The sequence below is a fragment of the Ranitomeya variabilis genome, chromosome 3 (assembly GCF_051348905.1).
Source record: "Ranitomeya variabilis isolate aRanVar5 chromosome 3, aRanVar5.hap1, whole genome shotgun sequence".
NCBI classification, from domain to species: Eukaryota; Metazoa; Chordata; class Amphibia; order Anura; family Dendrobatidae; genus Ranitomeya; species Ranitomeya variabilis.
In genome coordinates this window covers 104,738,026-104,754,613 of record NC_135234.1, presented here as the reverse complement: position 1 = coordinate 104,754,613, position 16,588 = coordinate 104,738,026, and the positions used below count along the sequence as shown (strand labels likewise).

General features: G+C 51.1%; 2 protein-coding genes across 2 annotated transcripts in view; one reads left to right on the top strand and one right to left on the bottom strand.

Annotated features, from left to right (window-relative positions):
* LOC143815349 (apoptosis-inducing factor 3-like) overlaps positions 1 to 2,607 on the bottom strand; it is a 156,537-nt gene extending 153,930 nt beyond the window's left edge. Inside the window, exon 1 of the mRNA XM_077294466.1 lies at positions 2,474 to 2,607. The gene's annotated coding sequence lies outside the window, so the exon portion shown is untranslated. The remainder of the gene's footprint in view (positions 1 to 2,473) is intronic.
* A 97-nt stretch (positions 2,608 to 2,704) lies between these two features.
* Positions 2,705 to 16,588, top strand: part of TLCD2 (TLC domain containing 2) — a 31,227-nt gene continuing 17,343 nt past the window's right edge. The window contains exons 1-3 of the mRNA XM_077294469.1: positions 2,705 to 3,113; positions 9,146 to 9,228; positions 13,589 to 13,671. Of these exons, the coding sequence (XP_077150584.1) occupies positions 2,929 to 3,113; positions 9,146 to 9,228; positions 13,589 to 13,671 (351 nt within the window). The 5' untranslated portion in view covers positions 2,705 to 2,928. The remainder of the gene's footprint in view (positions 3,114 to 9,145; positions 9,229 to 13,588; positions 13,672 to 16,588) is intronic.

Sequence of the window (16,588 nt, the reverse complement as noted above, 5' to 3'; positions counted from 1 at the left end):
TTTAAAGTGGGAGAACTTGCACAATTGGTCGCTGACTAAATACTTTTTTCCCCACTGCATATATTTATTCTTTAGGAATTTTTTCAAAATTTCAAATTTTTTTTTTTTTTACTTTTTAACATGGTCCCAGGATGGGACATCACTATATAATGTCAGATCGCTGATCTGACACTCTGCACTGCAGAGTATCAGATCAGCGATCTGATAGGCAGGGAAGGAGTCATGCAGGACCCGCAAGGATCCCACGGCCATCTTGGTGCCGGGGATCTCCATGGAGACCATCAGGCCAATGAGATCGCATTGCGTCTTTCTGATGGAAGTGCACAGGGAGCCCCCTCCCTGTGCGATGCTTCTCTATCCCGCTGTCACTACTGACAGTGGCATCAGAGGGTTTAAATGCCCAAGTTCGGTGCTAGCAACGATTGTGGGCATTGCTGTGGGGTGTCAGCTGTCATACAGCAGACACCCGCACCCTATAGCCGCGGCACTCAGCGTGAGGCCGCGCCATCGGTGTGCCATACTAACGGCAATTCCCACAGAGCAGTATTAGCACGTACTAGTACGGTGCATGTCGGGAAGGGATTAAACAACCCCCCCAAAAAATCTAAAAATTCAAGTCACCCCTTTTCATCCACTAAAAATAGAGATAATAAAAAAAAACACATTTGGTGAGTCAGTGTCCCCAGGACCGGCGGTATTGTGACCTGTGCAGTCAGTGTCCCCGGGGCCGGCAGTGTGAGCAGTGCAGTCAGTGTCCCAAGGGCCGGCAGTGTGAGCAGTGCAGTCAGTGTCCCCGGGGCCGGCAGTGTCCCCAGTGCAGTCAGTGTCCCCAGGGCCGGCAGTGTCCCCAGTGCAGTCAGTGTCCCCAGGGCCGGCAGTGTGAGCAGTGCAGTCAGTGTCCCCAGGGCCGGCAGTGTCCCCAGTGCAGTCAGTGTCCCCAGGGCCGGCAGTGTGACCAGTGCAGTCAGTGTCCCCAGGGCCGGCAGTGTCCCCAGTGCAGTCAGTGTCCCCAGGGCCGGCAGTGTCCCCAGTGCAGTCAGTGTCCCCAGGGCCGGCAGTGTCCCCAGTGCAGTCAGTGTCCCCAGGGCCGGCAGTGTCCCCAGTGCAGTCAGTGTCCCCAGGGCCGGCAGTGTGACCAGTGCAGTCAGTGTCCCCAGGGCCGGCAGTGTCCCCAGTGCAGTCAGTGTCCCCAGGGCCGGCAGTGTCCCCAGTGCAGTCAGTGTCCCCAGGGCCGGCAGTGTGAGCAGTGCAGTCAGTGTCCCCAGGGCCGGCAGTGTGAGCAGTGCAGTCAGTGTCCCCAGGACCGGCGGTAGTGTGACCACTGCAGTCAGTGTCCCCAGGGCCGGCAGTGTGACCAGTGCAGTCAGTGTCCCCAGGGCCGGCAGTGTGACCTGTGCAGTCAGTGTCCCCAGGGCCGGCAGTGTGACCTGTGCAGTCAGTGTCCCCAGGGCCGGCAGTGTGACCTGTGCAGTCAGTGTCCCCAGGGCCGGCAGTGTGACCAGTGCAGTCAGTGTCCCCGGCGCCGGCAGTGTGACCAGTGCAGTCGGTGTCCCCAGGGCCGGCAGTGTGACCTGTGCAGTCAGTGTCCCCAGGGCCGGCAGTGTGACCAGTGCAGTCAGTGTCCCCGGGGCCGGCAGTGTGAGCAGTGCAGTCAGTGTCCCCAGGGCCGGCAGTGTGACCAGTGCAGTCAGTGTCCCCGGCGCCGGCAGTGTGACCAGTGCAGTCGGTGTCCCCAGGGCCGGCAGTGTGACCTGTGCAGTCAGTGTCCCCAGGGCCGGCAGTGTGACCTGTGCAGTCAGTGTCCCCAGGGCCGGCAGTGTGAGCAGTGCAGTCAGTGTCCCCAGGGCCGGCAGTGTGACCAGTGCAGTCAGTGTCCCCGGCGCCGGCAGTGTGACCAGTGCAGTCGGTGTCCCCAGGGCCGGCAGTGTGACCAGTGCAGTCAGTGTCCCCAGGGCCGGCAGTGTGACCTGTGCAGTCAGTGTCCCCAGGGCCGGCAGTGTGACCAGTGCAGTCAGTGTCCCCAGGGCCGGCAGTGTCCCCAGTGCAGTCAGTGTCCCCAGGACCGGCGGTAGTGTGACCAGTGCAGTCAGTGTCCCCAGGGCCGGCAGTGTGACCAGTGCAGTCAGTGTCCCCAGGGCCGGCAGTGTGACCAGTGCAGTCAGTGTCCCCAGGGCCGGCAGTGTGAGCAGTGCAGTCAGTGTCCCCAGGGCCGGCAGTGTGACCAGTGCAGTCAGTGTCCCCGGCGCCGGCAGTGTGACCAGTGCAGTCGGTGTCCCCAGGGCCGGCAGTGTGACCAGTGCAGTCAGTGTCCCCAGGGCCGGCAGTGTGACCAGTGCAGTCAGTGTCCCCGGGGCCGGCAGTGTGACCAGTGCAGTCGGTGTCCCCAGTGCAGTCGGTGTCCCCGGGGCCGGCACTGTGCCTTGTGTAACTTTCCCGACACCTCTGTCCCTAGTTACTATCATCACACTGTTACCTCACACGTGGCGGGATTGGCGCAGGCGCATCACGTGACTCGCTTGTATAACTGGTACTTGTGGTTACACAAGCTGCTGCTCCGTATCTTTCTCGTTGTCCCCCGCCCCTCCCTTCCCCTCCCCCAGGACCGGGTTGTGCCGAGCCCCGGGCAGGTAGCCGGGCAGGTAGCGGCTCAGGTCCGTCACACAGAGCCGGGTGTACAGGGATGCAGGGCGCTCCCAGCCTGGGGACGGGGAGGGGACGTCACCATGGGGATGAGCTGGGCGTGGACCGGGGGATGAGCTGGGCGTGGACCGGGGATGACGGCCAATCCAATCCCGGAGCGCGGACCGCGGTGTTTGTTGTCTGTTACAACAAGAAGAAAGTTACACAAGGTTGGAACAAGAGAACGCGGAGCCCGGAGGGAGCGGACACCGCCATCCTCACCGAGCGCCCCGCACTCAGCCCCGCTCCATGGCCGTCCCCGACCCCGGAGTCCTCGTCACCGGAGCCTCCTTCCTCGCGTTCCGCCTGTTGAATGGGAGGCTGCAGACCCTGATTCCCGCACCGAGCTCCGCGCTCAGGAACCCCTGGAAATGGAGGAACATCTGGACATCGCTGGTGCACAGTCTGCTGACGGGGAGCTGGGCGCTTTTGGGGTAAGAGGCACTGCCTGGGAAAGGGGCGCTGCCGGGGTAAGGGGAACCACTGGGGTAAGAGGCGCTGCCAGGGTAAGAAGTGCTGCCGGGGTAAGAGGCGCTGCCAGGGTAAGAAGTGCTGCCGGGGTAAGAGGCGCTGCCAGGGTAAGAAGTGCTGCCGGGGTAAGGGGTGCTGCCCGGGCAAGGGGAACCACTGGGGTAAGGGGAACCACTGGGGTAAGGGGTGCTGCCCGGGTAAGGGGAACCACTGGGGTAAGGGGCGCTGCCAGGGTAAGAAGTGCTGCCGGGGTAAGAGGCGCAGCCAGGGTAAGAAGTGCTGCCGGGGTAAGGGGTGCTGCCCGGGTAAGGGGAACCACTGGGGTAAGGGGAACCACTGGGGTAAGGGGTGCTGCCCGGGTAAGGGGAACCACTGGGGTAAGGGGCGCTGCCCGGGTAAGGGGAACCACTGGGGTAAGGGGCGCTGCCGGGGTAAGGGGCGCTGCCGGGGAAAGGGGCGCTGCCGGGGTAAGGGGCGCTGCTGGGGTAAGGGGCGCAGCCGGGGTAAAGGGCGCTGCCGGGGTAAGAGGCGCTGCCGGGGTAAGAGGCGCTGCCGGGGTAAGAGGCGCTGCCAGGGTAAGAAGTGCTGCCGGGGTAAGGGGTGCTGCCCGGGTAAGGGGAACCACTGGGGTAAGGGGTGCTGCCCGGGTAAGGGGAACCACTGGGGTAAGGGGCGCTGCCGGGGAAAGGGGCGCTGCCGGGGTAAGGGGCGCTGCTGGGGTAAGGGGCGCAGCCGGGGTAAAGGGCGCTGCCGGGGTAAGGGGCGCTGCTGGGTATTGGGAACCGCTGGGGTAAGGGGCGCTGCCTGGGTACGGGGAACCGCCAGGTTATGGGGCACTGCAGGGTAAGGGGTACTGCCGGGGTATGAGGCACTGCCGGGGTACGGGGAACCGTCATTATATGGGAATCGCCGGGGTAAGGGACACTGCTGAGGTATGGGGCAAGGGATGTTGCCAGAGTATGAGGCACTGCTGGGGTAAGGGGCACTTCTACCGTGGGGGATCCCGATAATCAGAGCTCACATAGAGCACATGTGGTGTCACTGCTGCCTATTCCATACAGATCCTTATGGGATCACAAACTGCTTTTCTTATTAGCCCCAGCCATTAAAGGGAACCTGTCTTCCCCCCCCCCCCCCCCCCCTTCCCCTGGCGTTTGTAACTAAAAGAGCCATCTTGTGCAGCACTAATGCTACATTCTGACAAGGTGGCTCTTTTAGTTGGGGGTCCCTTCCAACGCTGCAATATTCGTTTTTTTATTTGCCCGCCATACCTGTAGTCTGTCCGGGGGGCATTTCTTTTCCCCCAAACACAAACGCCTCCCAGCCATCCCTCAGCCCCTCGGGGTGCATCCTCCTCTGCAGTCATTAACGTTCCCGGTCCCTGGGCTGTAAGTTTCTTTTTCGGTCATGTGTAGTTTGCGCTGCCCTTAGACTCCCATCACTTGATGGTAACTTACAGCACAGGCGTCGGGGACGTTAATGACTGCAGAGGAGGATGCGCCCCGAGGGGCTGAGGGATGGCTGGGAGGCGTTTGTGTTTGGGGGAAAAGACATGCCTCCCGGACAGACTACAGGTATGAGGGGCAAATTATAAAAACGAATATTGCAGCATTAAAGGGACCCCAAATAAAAGCGCCACCTTGACAGAATACAGCATTAGTGCTGCACAATATGGCTCTTCTAGTTAAAAACGCCAGGAGGGGTGACAGGTTCCCTTTAAGGGGGACGTGTAACCTTTTATTTTATTTATATGCGTGAATTTGGAGTTAAAAACATTTTTGAAATTGCACCATTTGCCTGTTATAGCCTTTGTGTTGCATTGTCTATTACTGGCTGCTGAAAGAGTTAACTGAGAACCTGTCAGTGAGCTCATTCTCATGTGTTTTTCTGAGCTCCTTTCAGCTGATTTCTGACCACATCAGAGTTCAATGAGCAACTAGGAGCCGAACGGTGCAATGCGCAATAGGAGAAACTATTTTTAGCCCCAAATACATTTAAGTAAACCAAATAGTCACCAATGGTGAACAACGTATAGTGGGGGGAGTGGGAATGTTTCCATAGGGATCTTTGTGTGTGATGGGCACCAGGCATTGCAGGGAGGCGGCACAGAGAACTCTCTAGGTAGAGGAGTTGGCATAAAGGTTATTGCTGTTCTCTGGAACAAGACATTTAGAGCTGGGTCACCTTGCCCTCATGGGTAATGAAATAATTGTGTCAGTGCCCGTAGCGACCTGTAAGGCAGGATCCCAGCCCGCTCTGCCCGTGAGCTCTGTGGCATGTGGGCACTGATGGCTGGCATTATGTGTATGTGAAAACGTGCAGGAAATATTCTTCTCATCAATGATTAAATATACAGAACAGCCAGATCCCTGCACAGATTCTACAGAACAGAAAGCACCAAAAAGTGTAATGAAAAGAAAGTGCATTATAGCCACAATCAAAGGAAGAGGATAAGACAGTGATCATAGCACTACAGACCGCATCCTCAGAAAGCAAAGCACCCCGGTCTGTGTCCTGTCAGTGTCCCCCTGGTATCGTGCTTGGCACCTATTTATGTGGTCCTTGGTATGACCCCCTCCTTGGTAGGTCTTTTCTTGTTATCTCCCTGAACCCCCTTCTCAAAGGATTCCTCCCCGAGTGCTTCTGCTTTTCTGGAACCCCCTCCCAAGGGATCTTTGGTCTCCCGAATGACCCAAGTATTTTACACCCCTTTTGGGATGATCAACCTGCCAAACCTCTGTGTACGAAGGATCGTAATCTTTGTGCCAATCCCACAGAATGTAGACCTTATGGCTAGATGATATCCTCGCTAATATTTGCCCTACCAGTGAAGGTAGTCTCATGTATACAGGGGTCCCGGACAGATGATTGTTGGGAAAAATAGGGATCTGGCTTGTCTTATTTCAGACTTACGATTAATTTGTTCTCCAGAGATAAGCAGAGATGAGATGTCCGGCAGCAGCTCTCTGATAGAGAACACAGGAGCGCTTGGCCGAGCGAGCGCTACTGTGTATGGGAGAGATGGCCGAGCGAGCGCTCCTGTGTATGGGGAGATGGCCGAGCGAGCGCTTCTGTGTATGGGGAGATGGCCGAGCGAGTGCTCAGTGTATGGGGAGATGGCCGAGCGAGCGCTCCTGTGTATGGGGAGATGGCCGAGCGAGCGCTCCTGTGTATGGGGAGATGGCCGAGCGAGCGCTCCTGTGTATGGGGAGATGGCCGAGCGAGCGCTCCTGTGTATGAGGAGATGGCCGAGCGAGCGCTCCTGTGTATGGGGAGATGGCCGAGCGAGCTCTCCTGTGTATGGGGAGATGGCCGAGCGAGCGCTCCTGTGTATGGGAAGAGGGCCGAGCGAGCGCTCCTGTGTATGGGGAGATGGCCCAGCGAGCGCTCCTGTGTATGGGGAGATGGCCGAGCGAGCGCTCCTGTGTATGAGGAGATGGCCGAGCGAGCGCTCCTGTGTATGGGGAGATGGCCGAGCGAGCTCTCCTGTGTATGGGGAGAGGGCTGAGTGAGCGCTCCTGTGTATGGGGAGATGGCCGAGCGAGCGCTCCTGTGTATGGGGAGATGGCCGAGCGAGCGCTCCTGTGTATGGGGAGATGGCCGAACGAGCGCTCCTGTGTATGGGGAGATGGCCGAGCGAGCGCTCCTGTGTATGGGGAGATGGCCGAGCGAGCTCTCCTGTGTATGGGGAGATGGCCGAGCGAGCGCTCCTGTGTATGGGGAGATGGCCGAGCGAGCGCTCCTGTGTATGGGGAGATGGCCGAGCGAGCGCTCCTGTGTATGGGGAGATGGCCGAGCGAGCGCTCCTGTGTATGGGGAGATGGCCGAGCGAGCGCTCCTGTGTATGGGGAGATGGCCGAGCGAGCGCTCCTGTGTATGGGGAGATGGCCGAGCGAGCGCTCCTGTGTATGGGGAGATGGCCGAGCGAGCGCTCCTGTGTATGGGGAGATGGCCGAGCGAGCGCTCCTGTGTATGGGGAGATGGCCGAGCGAGCGCTCCTGTGTATGGGGAGATGGCCGAGCGAGCGCTCCTGTGTATGGGGAGATGGCCGAGCGAGCGCTCCTGTGTATGGGGAGATGGCCGAGCGAGCGCTCCTGTGTATGGGGAGATGGCCGAGCGAGCGCTCCTGTGTATGGGGAGATGGCCGAGCGAGCTCTCCTGTGTATGGGGAGATGGCCGAGCGAGCTCTCCTGTGTATGGGGAGATGGCCGAGCGAGCGCTCCTGTGTATGGGGAGATGGCCGAGCGAGCGCTCCTGTGTATGGGGAGATGGCCGAGCGAGCGCTCCTGTGTATGGGGAGATGGCCGAGCGAGCGCTCCTGTGTATGGGGAGATGGCCGAGCGAGCGCTCCTGTGTATGGGGAGATGGCCGAGCGAGCGCTCCTGTGTATGGGGAGATGGCCGAGCGAGCGCTCCTGTGTATGGGGAGATGGCCGAGCGAGCGCTCCTGTGTATGGGGAGATGGCCGAGCGAGCGCTCCTGTGTATGGGGAGATGGCCGAGCGAGCGCTCCTGTGTATGGGGAGATGGCCGAGCGAGCGCTCCTGTGTATGGGGAGATGGCCGAGCGAGCGCTCCTGTGTATGGGGAGATGGCCGAGCGAGCTCTCCTGTGTATGGGGAGATGGCCGAGCGAGCTCTCCTGTGTATGGGGAGATGGCCGAGCGAGCTCTCCTGTGTATGAGGAGATGGCCGAGCGAGCGCTCCTGTGTATGGGGAGATGGCCGAGCGAGCGCTCCTGTGTATGGGGAGATGGCCGAGCGAGCGCTCCTGTGTATGGGGAGATGGCCGAGCGAGCGCTCCTGTGTATGGGGAGATGGCCGAGCGAGCGCTCCTGTGTATGGGGAGATGGCCGAGCGAGCTCTCCTGTGTATGAGGAGATGGCCGAGCGAGCGCTCCTGTGTATGGGGAGATGGCCGAGCGAGCGCTCCTGTGTATGGGGAGATGGCCGAGCGAGCGCTCCTGTGTATGGGGAGATGGCCGAGCGAGCTCTCCTGTGTATGGGGAGAGGGCCGAGCGAGCTCTCCTGTGTATGGGGAGAGGGCCGAGCGAGCGCTCCTGTGTATGGGGAGATGGCCGAGCGAGCGCTCCTGTGTATGGGAGAGCTTCTGGACAAACCATCATGGTTGGAAACTGCCATCTGAAGTGTATGGGCATCTTTAAAAAAAATTATTGTGCTCTCAGGAGCCGTTGTAATCTAAGTTATGGTACCTTAAGGCTATGTGCACACGTTGCGGATTTGGCTGCGAATTTGCAGCAGTTTTCCATGCGGTGTACAGTACCATGTAAACCTATGGAAAACCAAATCCGCAGTGCACATGCTGCAGAAAATACCGTGCGGCAAAAGTTGCGGTTTATTTTCCGCAGCATGTCAATTCTTTTTAGTGGATTCCGCAGCTTTTTACACCTGTTCCATAATTGGAATCCGCAGGTGTAAAAACTCAGGTGAAATCCGCGGTAAAGCGCAGGGTGTTTTACATGTGTATTTTTTTAGAATCTGCGCTGAAAAATCCGCACACGAATCCGCAATTTGTGCACATACCCTTAAGAAAAACCATCGTTTTTATTTCATAAATCAGTAGGACACATGAAAATAAACAACTTTGTTACATGTCTTACATGTCTTACCCCAGACATCTGCCTCTTTCTCCTCCCGGACTGATCTTTAACTCTCATTTCAGGGGTAAATCCGTTTTCAGTGAAGACAGACTTTCACATTACTGAGACAGGAGATGACGGTTGGTGCTTATGAGATTCTATGGAAAGGGCAGACAGACATCCTGAGTTCTCTTGGAATGACAGTTACTCTTTAACCTTTCTTTATTCACCATAGATTTAAAGTGTAACTGTGGTTTTAGGAGACTTTTCAGTAGAATGTCTGTGCCTCCAGCTGCTCTCTCCTCCTCACAAAAAAACCCACATGCGGACCCCCTGACTGTAAAAGACTTTTTATTTTGTGATTTCTGCATATCTTACAATCTCCTTTCCTTCTTGTTTAGGTTTTACCTGCATCCTGAGATGGCAGAAGACCTGATCTCCACACATTCCCGCTTCTCGCATTGTCTCATTGCTGTCTCAATCGGTTAGCGGCTTTTGTTGCTTTTTTTATTTTGTCTGTCATCATACATTAAGGTCACACTCTGACGTTTGTAAAATGTCCACTTTTTTCTTATTTGATAAAAATAACTGTTGTTTATCAGTATTTGGTCAGTTTTTACCAGCAGTATTTCATTAGTGATTTTTCTATTCCAAATTGTTAATAAAAAAAAATTAAACTGCTGAGTTTTTCCAACCCATTACATTAGTAAAAACGTACAGTGCACGGATCGCACAAAGGTCCTATCTGTGTGATATCTGTGTGATGTCTGTGATTGTCATGGACCCATAGACTTGTATGGTTGATTTTGATCTGTAATATTTTTTTTTTCTTTTCGGAGACAAGGTCCGCATGTGAGTACGTATTATATCTGTGAAGAAAACCATGGGTAGAACACGTACGTGAAAAACTGACGTCTGACTGAGGCCTAAATGTCACGCAAGATTCAAAAGGACAAATCCTCTTTATAGTGCTCCTATTCACACACCATATCGACATCGTGTATGTGTGCCTGTGTGTGTATACAGGATGCAGGTGCTTCTCACAAAATTAGAATATCATCAAAAAGTTAATTTATTTCAGTTCTTCAGTACAAAAAGTGAAATTCATATATTGTATAGAGTCATTACAAACAGAGTGATCTATTTCAAGTCATTATTTCTGTTAATGTTGATGATTATGGCTTACAGCCAATGAAAACCCAATAGCCATTATCTCAGTAAATTAGAATACTTTATAACACCAGCTTGAAAAATTATTTTAAAATCCGAAATATTGGCTTACTGAAATGTATGTTCAGTAAATGCACTCAATACTTGGTCAGGGCTCCTTTTGCATCAGTTACTGCATCAATGTGGCATGGCATGGAGGCGATCAGCCTGTGGCACTGCTGAGGGGTTATGGAAGCCTAGGTTGCTTTGCTAGGAGCCTTCAGCTTGTCTGCATTGTTGGGTCTGGTGTCTCTCATATTCTCCTTTACAATACCCCATAGATTCTCTGTGGGGTTAAGGTCAGGCGAGTTTTCTGGCCAATCAAGCACAGTGACACTGTTGTTTGTAAACCAGGTATTGGTATTTTAGGCAATGTGGAAAGGTGCCAAGTTCTGCTGGAGAATGAAATTTCCGTCTCCAAAAAGCTTGTCTGCAGAGGGAAGCATGAAGTGCTCTAAAATTTTCTGACTTTGGTCTTGATTAGTGATGAGCGAATATACTCGTTACTCGAGATTTCCCAAGCACGCTCGGGTGTCCTCTGAGTATTTTTTCGTTCTCGGAGATTTAGTTTTCATCGCCTCAGCTGAATGATTTACAGCTATTAGCTAGGCTAAGTACATGTGAGGGTTGCCTGGTTGCTAGGGAATTCCCACATGTAATCAAGCTGGCTAGTAGCTGTAAATCATCCGGCTGCGGCGAAAAAAACTAAATCTCCGAGCAATAAAAAATACTCAGAGGACACCCGAGCGTGCTTGGGAAATCTCGAGTAACGAGTATATTCACTCATCACTAGTCTTGATAAAACACAGTGGACCTACACCAGCAGATGACATGGCTCCCCAAACCATCACTGATTGAGGAGACTTCACACTAGACCTCAAGCAGCTTGGATTGTGGCCTCTCCACTCTTCCTCCAGACTCTGGGACCTTGATTTCCAAATGAAATGCAAAATTTACTTTCATCTGAAAACAACACTTTGGACCACTGAGCAACAGTCCAGTTCTTTTTCTCCTTGGCCCAGGTAAGACGCTTCTGGCGTTGTCTTTTGGTCATGAATGGCTTGACCCAAGGAATGCGACACATGTAGCCCATGTCCTGGATACATCTGTGTGTGGTGGCTCTTGAAGCAATGACTCTAGCAGCAGTCCACTCCTTGTGAATCTTCCCCAAATTTTGGAATGGCCTTTTCTTAACAATACTTTCAAGGCTGCAGTTATCCCGGTCGCTTGTGCACCTTTTTTTACCATATTTTTTCCTTCCACTCAACCTTCCATTAATATGCTTGGATACAGCACTCTGTGAACAGCCAGCTTCTTTAGCAATGACCTTTTGTGTCTTACCCTCCTTGTGGAGTGTGTCAGTGACTGCCTTCTGGTCATCTGTCAAGTCAGCAGTCTTCCCCATGATTGTGGAGCTACTGAAACAGGCTAAGGGACCTTTTTAGACAATTGGGAAGCCTTTGCAGGTGTTTTTTGTTAATTATTCTAATTTACTGAGATAATGACTTTCGGGTTTTCATTGGCTGTGAGCCTTACTCATCAACATTAACAGAAATAAACACTTGAAATAGATCACACTGTTTGTAATGACTCTATATAATATGAGTTCCACTTTTTGTATTGAAGAACTGAAATAAATTCACTTTTTGATGATATTCTACTTTTGTGAGAAGCACCTGTGTGAGTGTGTGTGTCTCACAAGACTAGAAGTTCCGGTCATTACCACATTCTTCTGTCATCCCATCCCCCCTTGTACTTTCTCGTGATGTCTCCTGACCATTAAACATGGAACAGAATCTTGAAAACAAAGGAGATTTTGTTAATTTAAAAAAATAACATTTTTTCAATAAATTAACTGTTCTACATGAACTTCAGTTTCCATCTCATGGTGCTTAAAAGTAGGGTAATGGTGCCAGTGTAGAGTTGGTCACAAATAAGTAAAAAAAAAATCAAAATATATTAAGGACTACAGTCAAAATAGATCCAAGGAGAACTGCGGATAAAAGGATTCTCTCTCCAGTTCTATTAAAGGGAACCTGTCACCCCGTTTTTTCGGTATGAGATAAAAATACTGTTAAATAGGGCCTGAGCTGTGCATTACAATAGTGTAGTTTGTGGACCCCGATTCCCCACCTATGCTGCCGAAATACGTTACCAAAGTAGTCGTTTTCGCCTGTCAATCAGGCTGGTCAGGTCAGATGGGCGTGGTGTCTTCCCCCAGATCTTGCTTAGTTTTCCGTTGGTGGCGTAGTGGTGTGCGCATGTCCAAGGTCCCGAATCCTGCACAGGGGTGTGAAAATAGCAGCGATGTCCGTTATTCCATTGGTGGTCGGTGGGCGCGGCCATCTTGCTTTGGCCGCGCGTGCGCAGAAGCGGCGCTCTGCTGGCCGCGGCTTCAGGAAAATGGCCGCGGGCATCCGCGCGTGCGCAGATGGCTATCGCGGCGGCCATTTTGCTGAAGCCGCGGCCAGCAGAGCGCCGCTTCTGCGCACGCGCGGCCAAAGCAAGATGGCCGCGCCCACCGACCACCAGTGGAATAACGGACATCGCTGCTATTTTCACACCCCTGTGCAGGATTCGGGACCTTGGACATGCGCACACCACTACGCCACCAACGGAAAACTAAGCAAGATCTGGGGGAAGACACCACGCCCATCTGACCTGACCAGCCTGATTGACAGGCGAAAACGACTACTTTGGTAACGTATTTCGGCAGCATAGGTGGGGAATCGGGGTCCACAAACTACACTATTGTAATGCACAGCTCAGGCCCTATTTAACAGTATTTTTATCTCATACCGAAAAAACGGGGTGACAGGTTCCCTTTAAGCAAGTTGTGTGTCAGTCCTGATTGTGCTCTGCTGTGTTTGGGCTCCGTTTTGTACAGAAACATAATAAAGCTGCAAAAAATGTGCTGCATTATTCGTTCTGTAGCCTGGACAGTCTTTCAATCATACAAAGTCCCACTGAGCCGGTATGGTAGGTCAATGGTGCTGTAAAGAGGACCTGTCACCAGGACAAAAGTGGCCAGATTTTGCTCCTAATATATTAGTGGTGCTGCCCTAATTATTCTTTTTTTTTTTTAGGAGTCTGACATAAGGTTTCAGAGATATTGGCCATTTTTTATTTATCCACCTGCAGATTTTGCTTTGAATGTGTAATGTCCAATTTTCCTCAGAAGTCACAAAGATGAAATCGCTGAAATCCACAACAGACATTGCCATTCACTGCAGGTCAATGTGAGCGCAGATAGTCTTCACAGCATGTGGATGAAATGTATTCAGATCTCCCCAACTTTGCTGCCACACTATTGGATAGACGACAACTCAGCAGCAAGTCCAACCTGTGAGGACGTATCCTACAAGTTATACGTGTCACAAGGATGACATGGCCCATGTTAAAAAATAACAAACTCGGTCTGTACAAAGTGTCAAGCCTAGGATGAAGGCTTTCTACAGAAAGTCTATGGGTGTTTTTATGCAAAAGTTTGTTTTTTTTTCTTCAGTCCCAGAAAACGCCTTTTATTTTATGACCCAATAAAATATGTTGAAAAGCAAAAGAAATTACTTTGAAGCACGTGCTGTTGACTGATCCTTTAAATACCTGAAAATGTTTGACACTTGTTTTTATTCTAGGTTATTTCATTCATGATTTTGTGGATATGCTGCAGAACCAGAAACTTCATCAGTCCTGGGAACTGCTCTTCCATCATGCTGTGGTATGTAACTGTGCAGTTTTTCAATAAATTCTTCTTCTGCTTTATAGTTATCTGGAAGAAATGCACCTTCTAGTCAAACTTTCAAAGCGTTAGTCCAAAAATAACAAGTTACTCACTGTCCTTGGGATGAGGGAATGTTGAGATTAAGGGCTCATTTCCACATGCGAGGCACACGTCCGTATCTCGCATGTGGAAACCAAGCTGTGGAGCCGGCACTCCAGAGCGGAGCGTGCGGCCGCATAGGAACACATGGAGCTGCACAGCTCCGCTCCAAAGTGCCGGCGCCAGAGCTTGGTTTCCACATGCGAGATACGGACGTGTGCCTCGCATGTGGAAATAAGCCCTAAGGCTTTGGAACCCAAAGAATGTGGCTCTTCAGCTCTGTCCTGAATGGAGTGACAGTGCGCTTGCTCAACCTCCTCTTCATTCATTGTCAATGAAACTGTAGAAGAAAGCAGAGTACTGTCCCATAGACAGTGAATAGAGCAAAGGTCAAGCAAGTGCACTGCCACTCCATTCAAGATAGAGCCCTTATATTAGGTTCACTGAGGGTCCCAGTCATCAGCAAGTTAGGCCTAGTGCCGTGGATAGGGGATAACTTGTGGTTTTGTTTTTTAATAACCCTTTAAAGATAAAACTGTAGGGTTAAAAGGGTACAATTTCAACAAGTAAAACCTATTTGTTGTAAGAGGCTGGGACTGCATGGTGCCTTTGGCCACATCACAGTTTTATTATGGTGCCACACAGCATCAGCAAAGTCAGTATGGATGATTTAGCAATACGTACACTGTTTCATTATTGTGGCATGTAGCATCGACATACGATATTTGACCCCACAATGTTTGTCTTTGCCAATCTCACTGTGTTATCCCAGTCTTAGTCCAGACACTTGAAATGAAAGCAGATGTGTTTTTTTTTAATTCTCCTTCTATAAAAAGGTCTATTACTAAAATGCCAAAATCATACAATGCAAAAAAACCCCACCAAAAATGCAATGTTTGTATTGTTTCCTAAGTCCCTGTGGAATTCCAGTGAATAATGGCCCCTTTATACTATTTTCCAACATGCTTTATGTATTTATTGCTTACAGATTTTAGATCTCTACTTGGCATCATTCAGCAAATATATCTGTATAGTTGTGGACAATAATTATTGAACGCAGTACCTGCCCTTAGGGTAGGCGTCCTTGAGGCAGAAATGGCATTAGAGGTTCCCCAAGTGTGGTAAAATTTTTAGGGGTACACCTGCATTATAGGGATAATCCGGACCTGCTCACTACGGTGTTGGTAGGTGACCTCACGTCTACAGATTTCTGCTGGCAGGCATGTGTGATGCACGTGAGCCCGCAGATATATGTTACCATGATGGCACCAGTCCACCCAGAGTCCAATATGGAAGTGAACGGAACTGTATTAAAATGATTGAGAATTGGGAATCGCTGTTGTAATCTACTCAGCTGATCAAAATCCGCTCCTGCTACATTATGCGAAGTACGCACACTACACTGTATGCACAATTAGGCAATTGGTATTTTTGCTGATTCATTTTATTAAAACTAAATGAAAAATGTAACTTTTTTCCATCTTAATTGTTTATTTTCGTCTGTTACATTGAGAATAATAACCAAACTACTCAAAATGTGCAAAAATACATTCAAACAAAATATCAGTGACCAATATAGCCCCCCTTCTTTTCAATGAGTCCCAAGTCATCCATCCATGGAGTCTGTCAGTTTTTTTGGGCAGCACCAACCACAGTCTCCCAGACAATGCTCAGGTGATTGTTTTCCTTCACCATAAATTTCCCACTTAAGAAAGGCCCACAAGTTCTCAATAGGATTTGGGTCAGGGGAGGAAAAGGGACCATGTCATAATTTTTTCATCTTTAAGGCCATTACTGGCAGCCGAGCAGTGGGGACTTCGATGCTGTGATGTAGCATTATCCTACATAAAAATTACGGTTTTCTTGAAAGATGTAGAATTTGTTCTGTACGACTGCTGGAAGAAAGTAATCTTCTAAAAAATGGCTGTTGGTTTGGGAGTTGATTTTGAGTCCATATTCAACCTGAAAAGGTCCAACTAGCTCATATTTAATAAAATCAGTCCATAGCAGTACTCCACCTCCAGCTTGCTGAGTCAAAGTAGAGGTCTGTGCCAGTTACTGATCCAGCCATGAAAAATCTGTCTTCAGATATTTCAGGGCCCAGACTTGATGTTTCCACTTCTGTGCCTTGTTCCATGATGGTCAGGTTTCAGCCTTCATTACCTGGCCATTTCTCTGAGCACTGAACACCTTGTACTACTGGGCTCTCCAAGGAGAATACAGTTCTGGAATATGACAGCAATGGAGGATAATGGGTTTCTGGCCGCTTCATGTTTGATTCTTCTCAAATCTTTTTTTTTTTTTTTTTTTTTTGCGACCTGCTGATGTTTGCAACAGACTTTCTGATGGTTTTGTGATCACACACAATATCATCGCAGTTTCAAAGAGTTCTGCGTTCCTCTGTAAGAATTTTAACAATCTTTGAGTTTTCATAGTCAGTTAAATCTCAATTTGGCCTATTTTGCCTGAGGAAAATCTTCTTAATTATGCACACCTTGATAAAGGATGTTGATATCTGTAGGCTGCACCTTGTTACACATACACATCGCCTGATCTGCTTCATCCAGTAAGTTGTCATGCACATGGATCCTGTACCCACTGCTCCACGGCCCTGGCATACCCATGGAGTTTTTGCTAGAGCTTAAGGTGCAGTTAGGCTTGAGCTTCAGGTGACCGCCAAGTACCACTCCAAGGGAAGTCCCCTGTAGTATGGCAGCTGAGCCCCCAAGTGACAGGATCGCATACACTGACTCTTGAGTCCAAGGCAGACCTGGATGCCGATGCAGGTTCTGACAGTGCTGCTACAGGAACACTT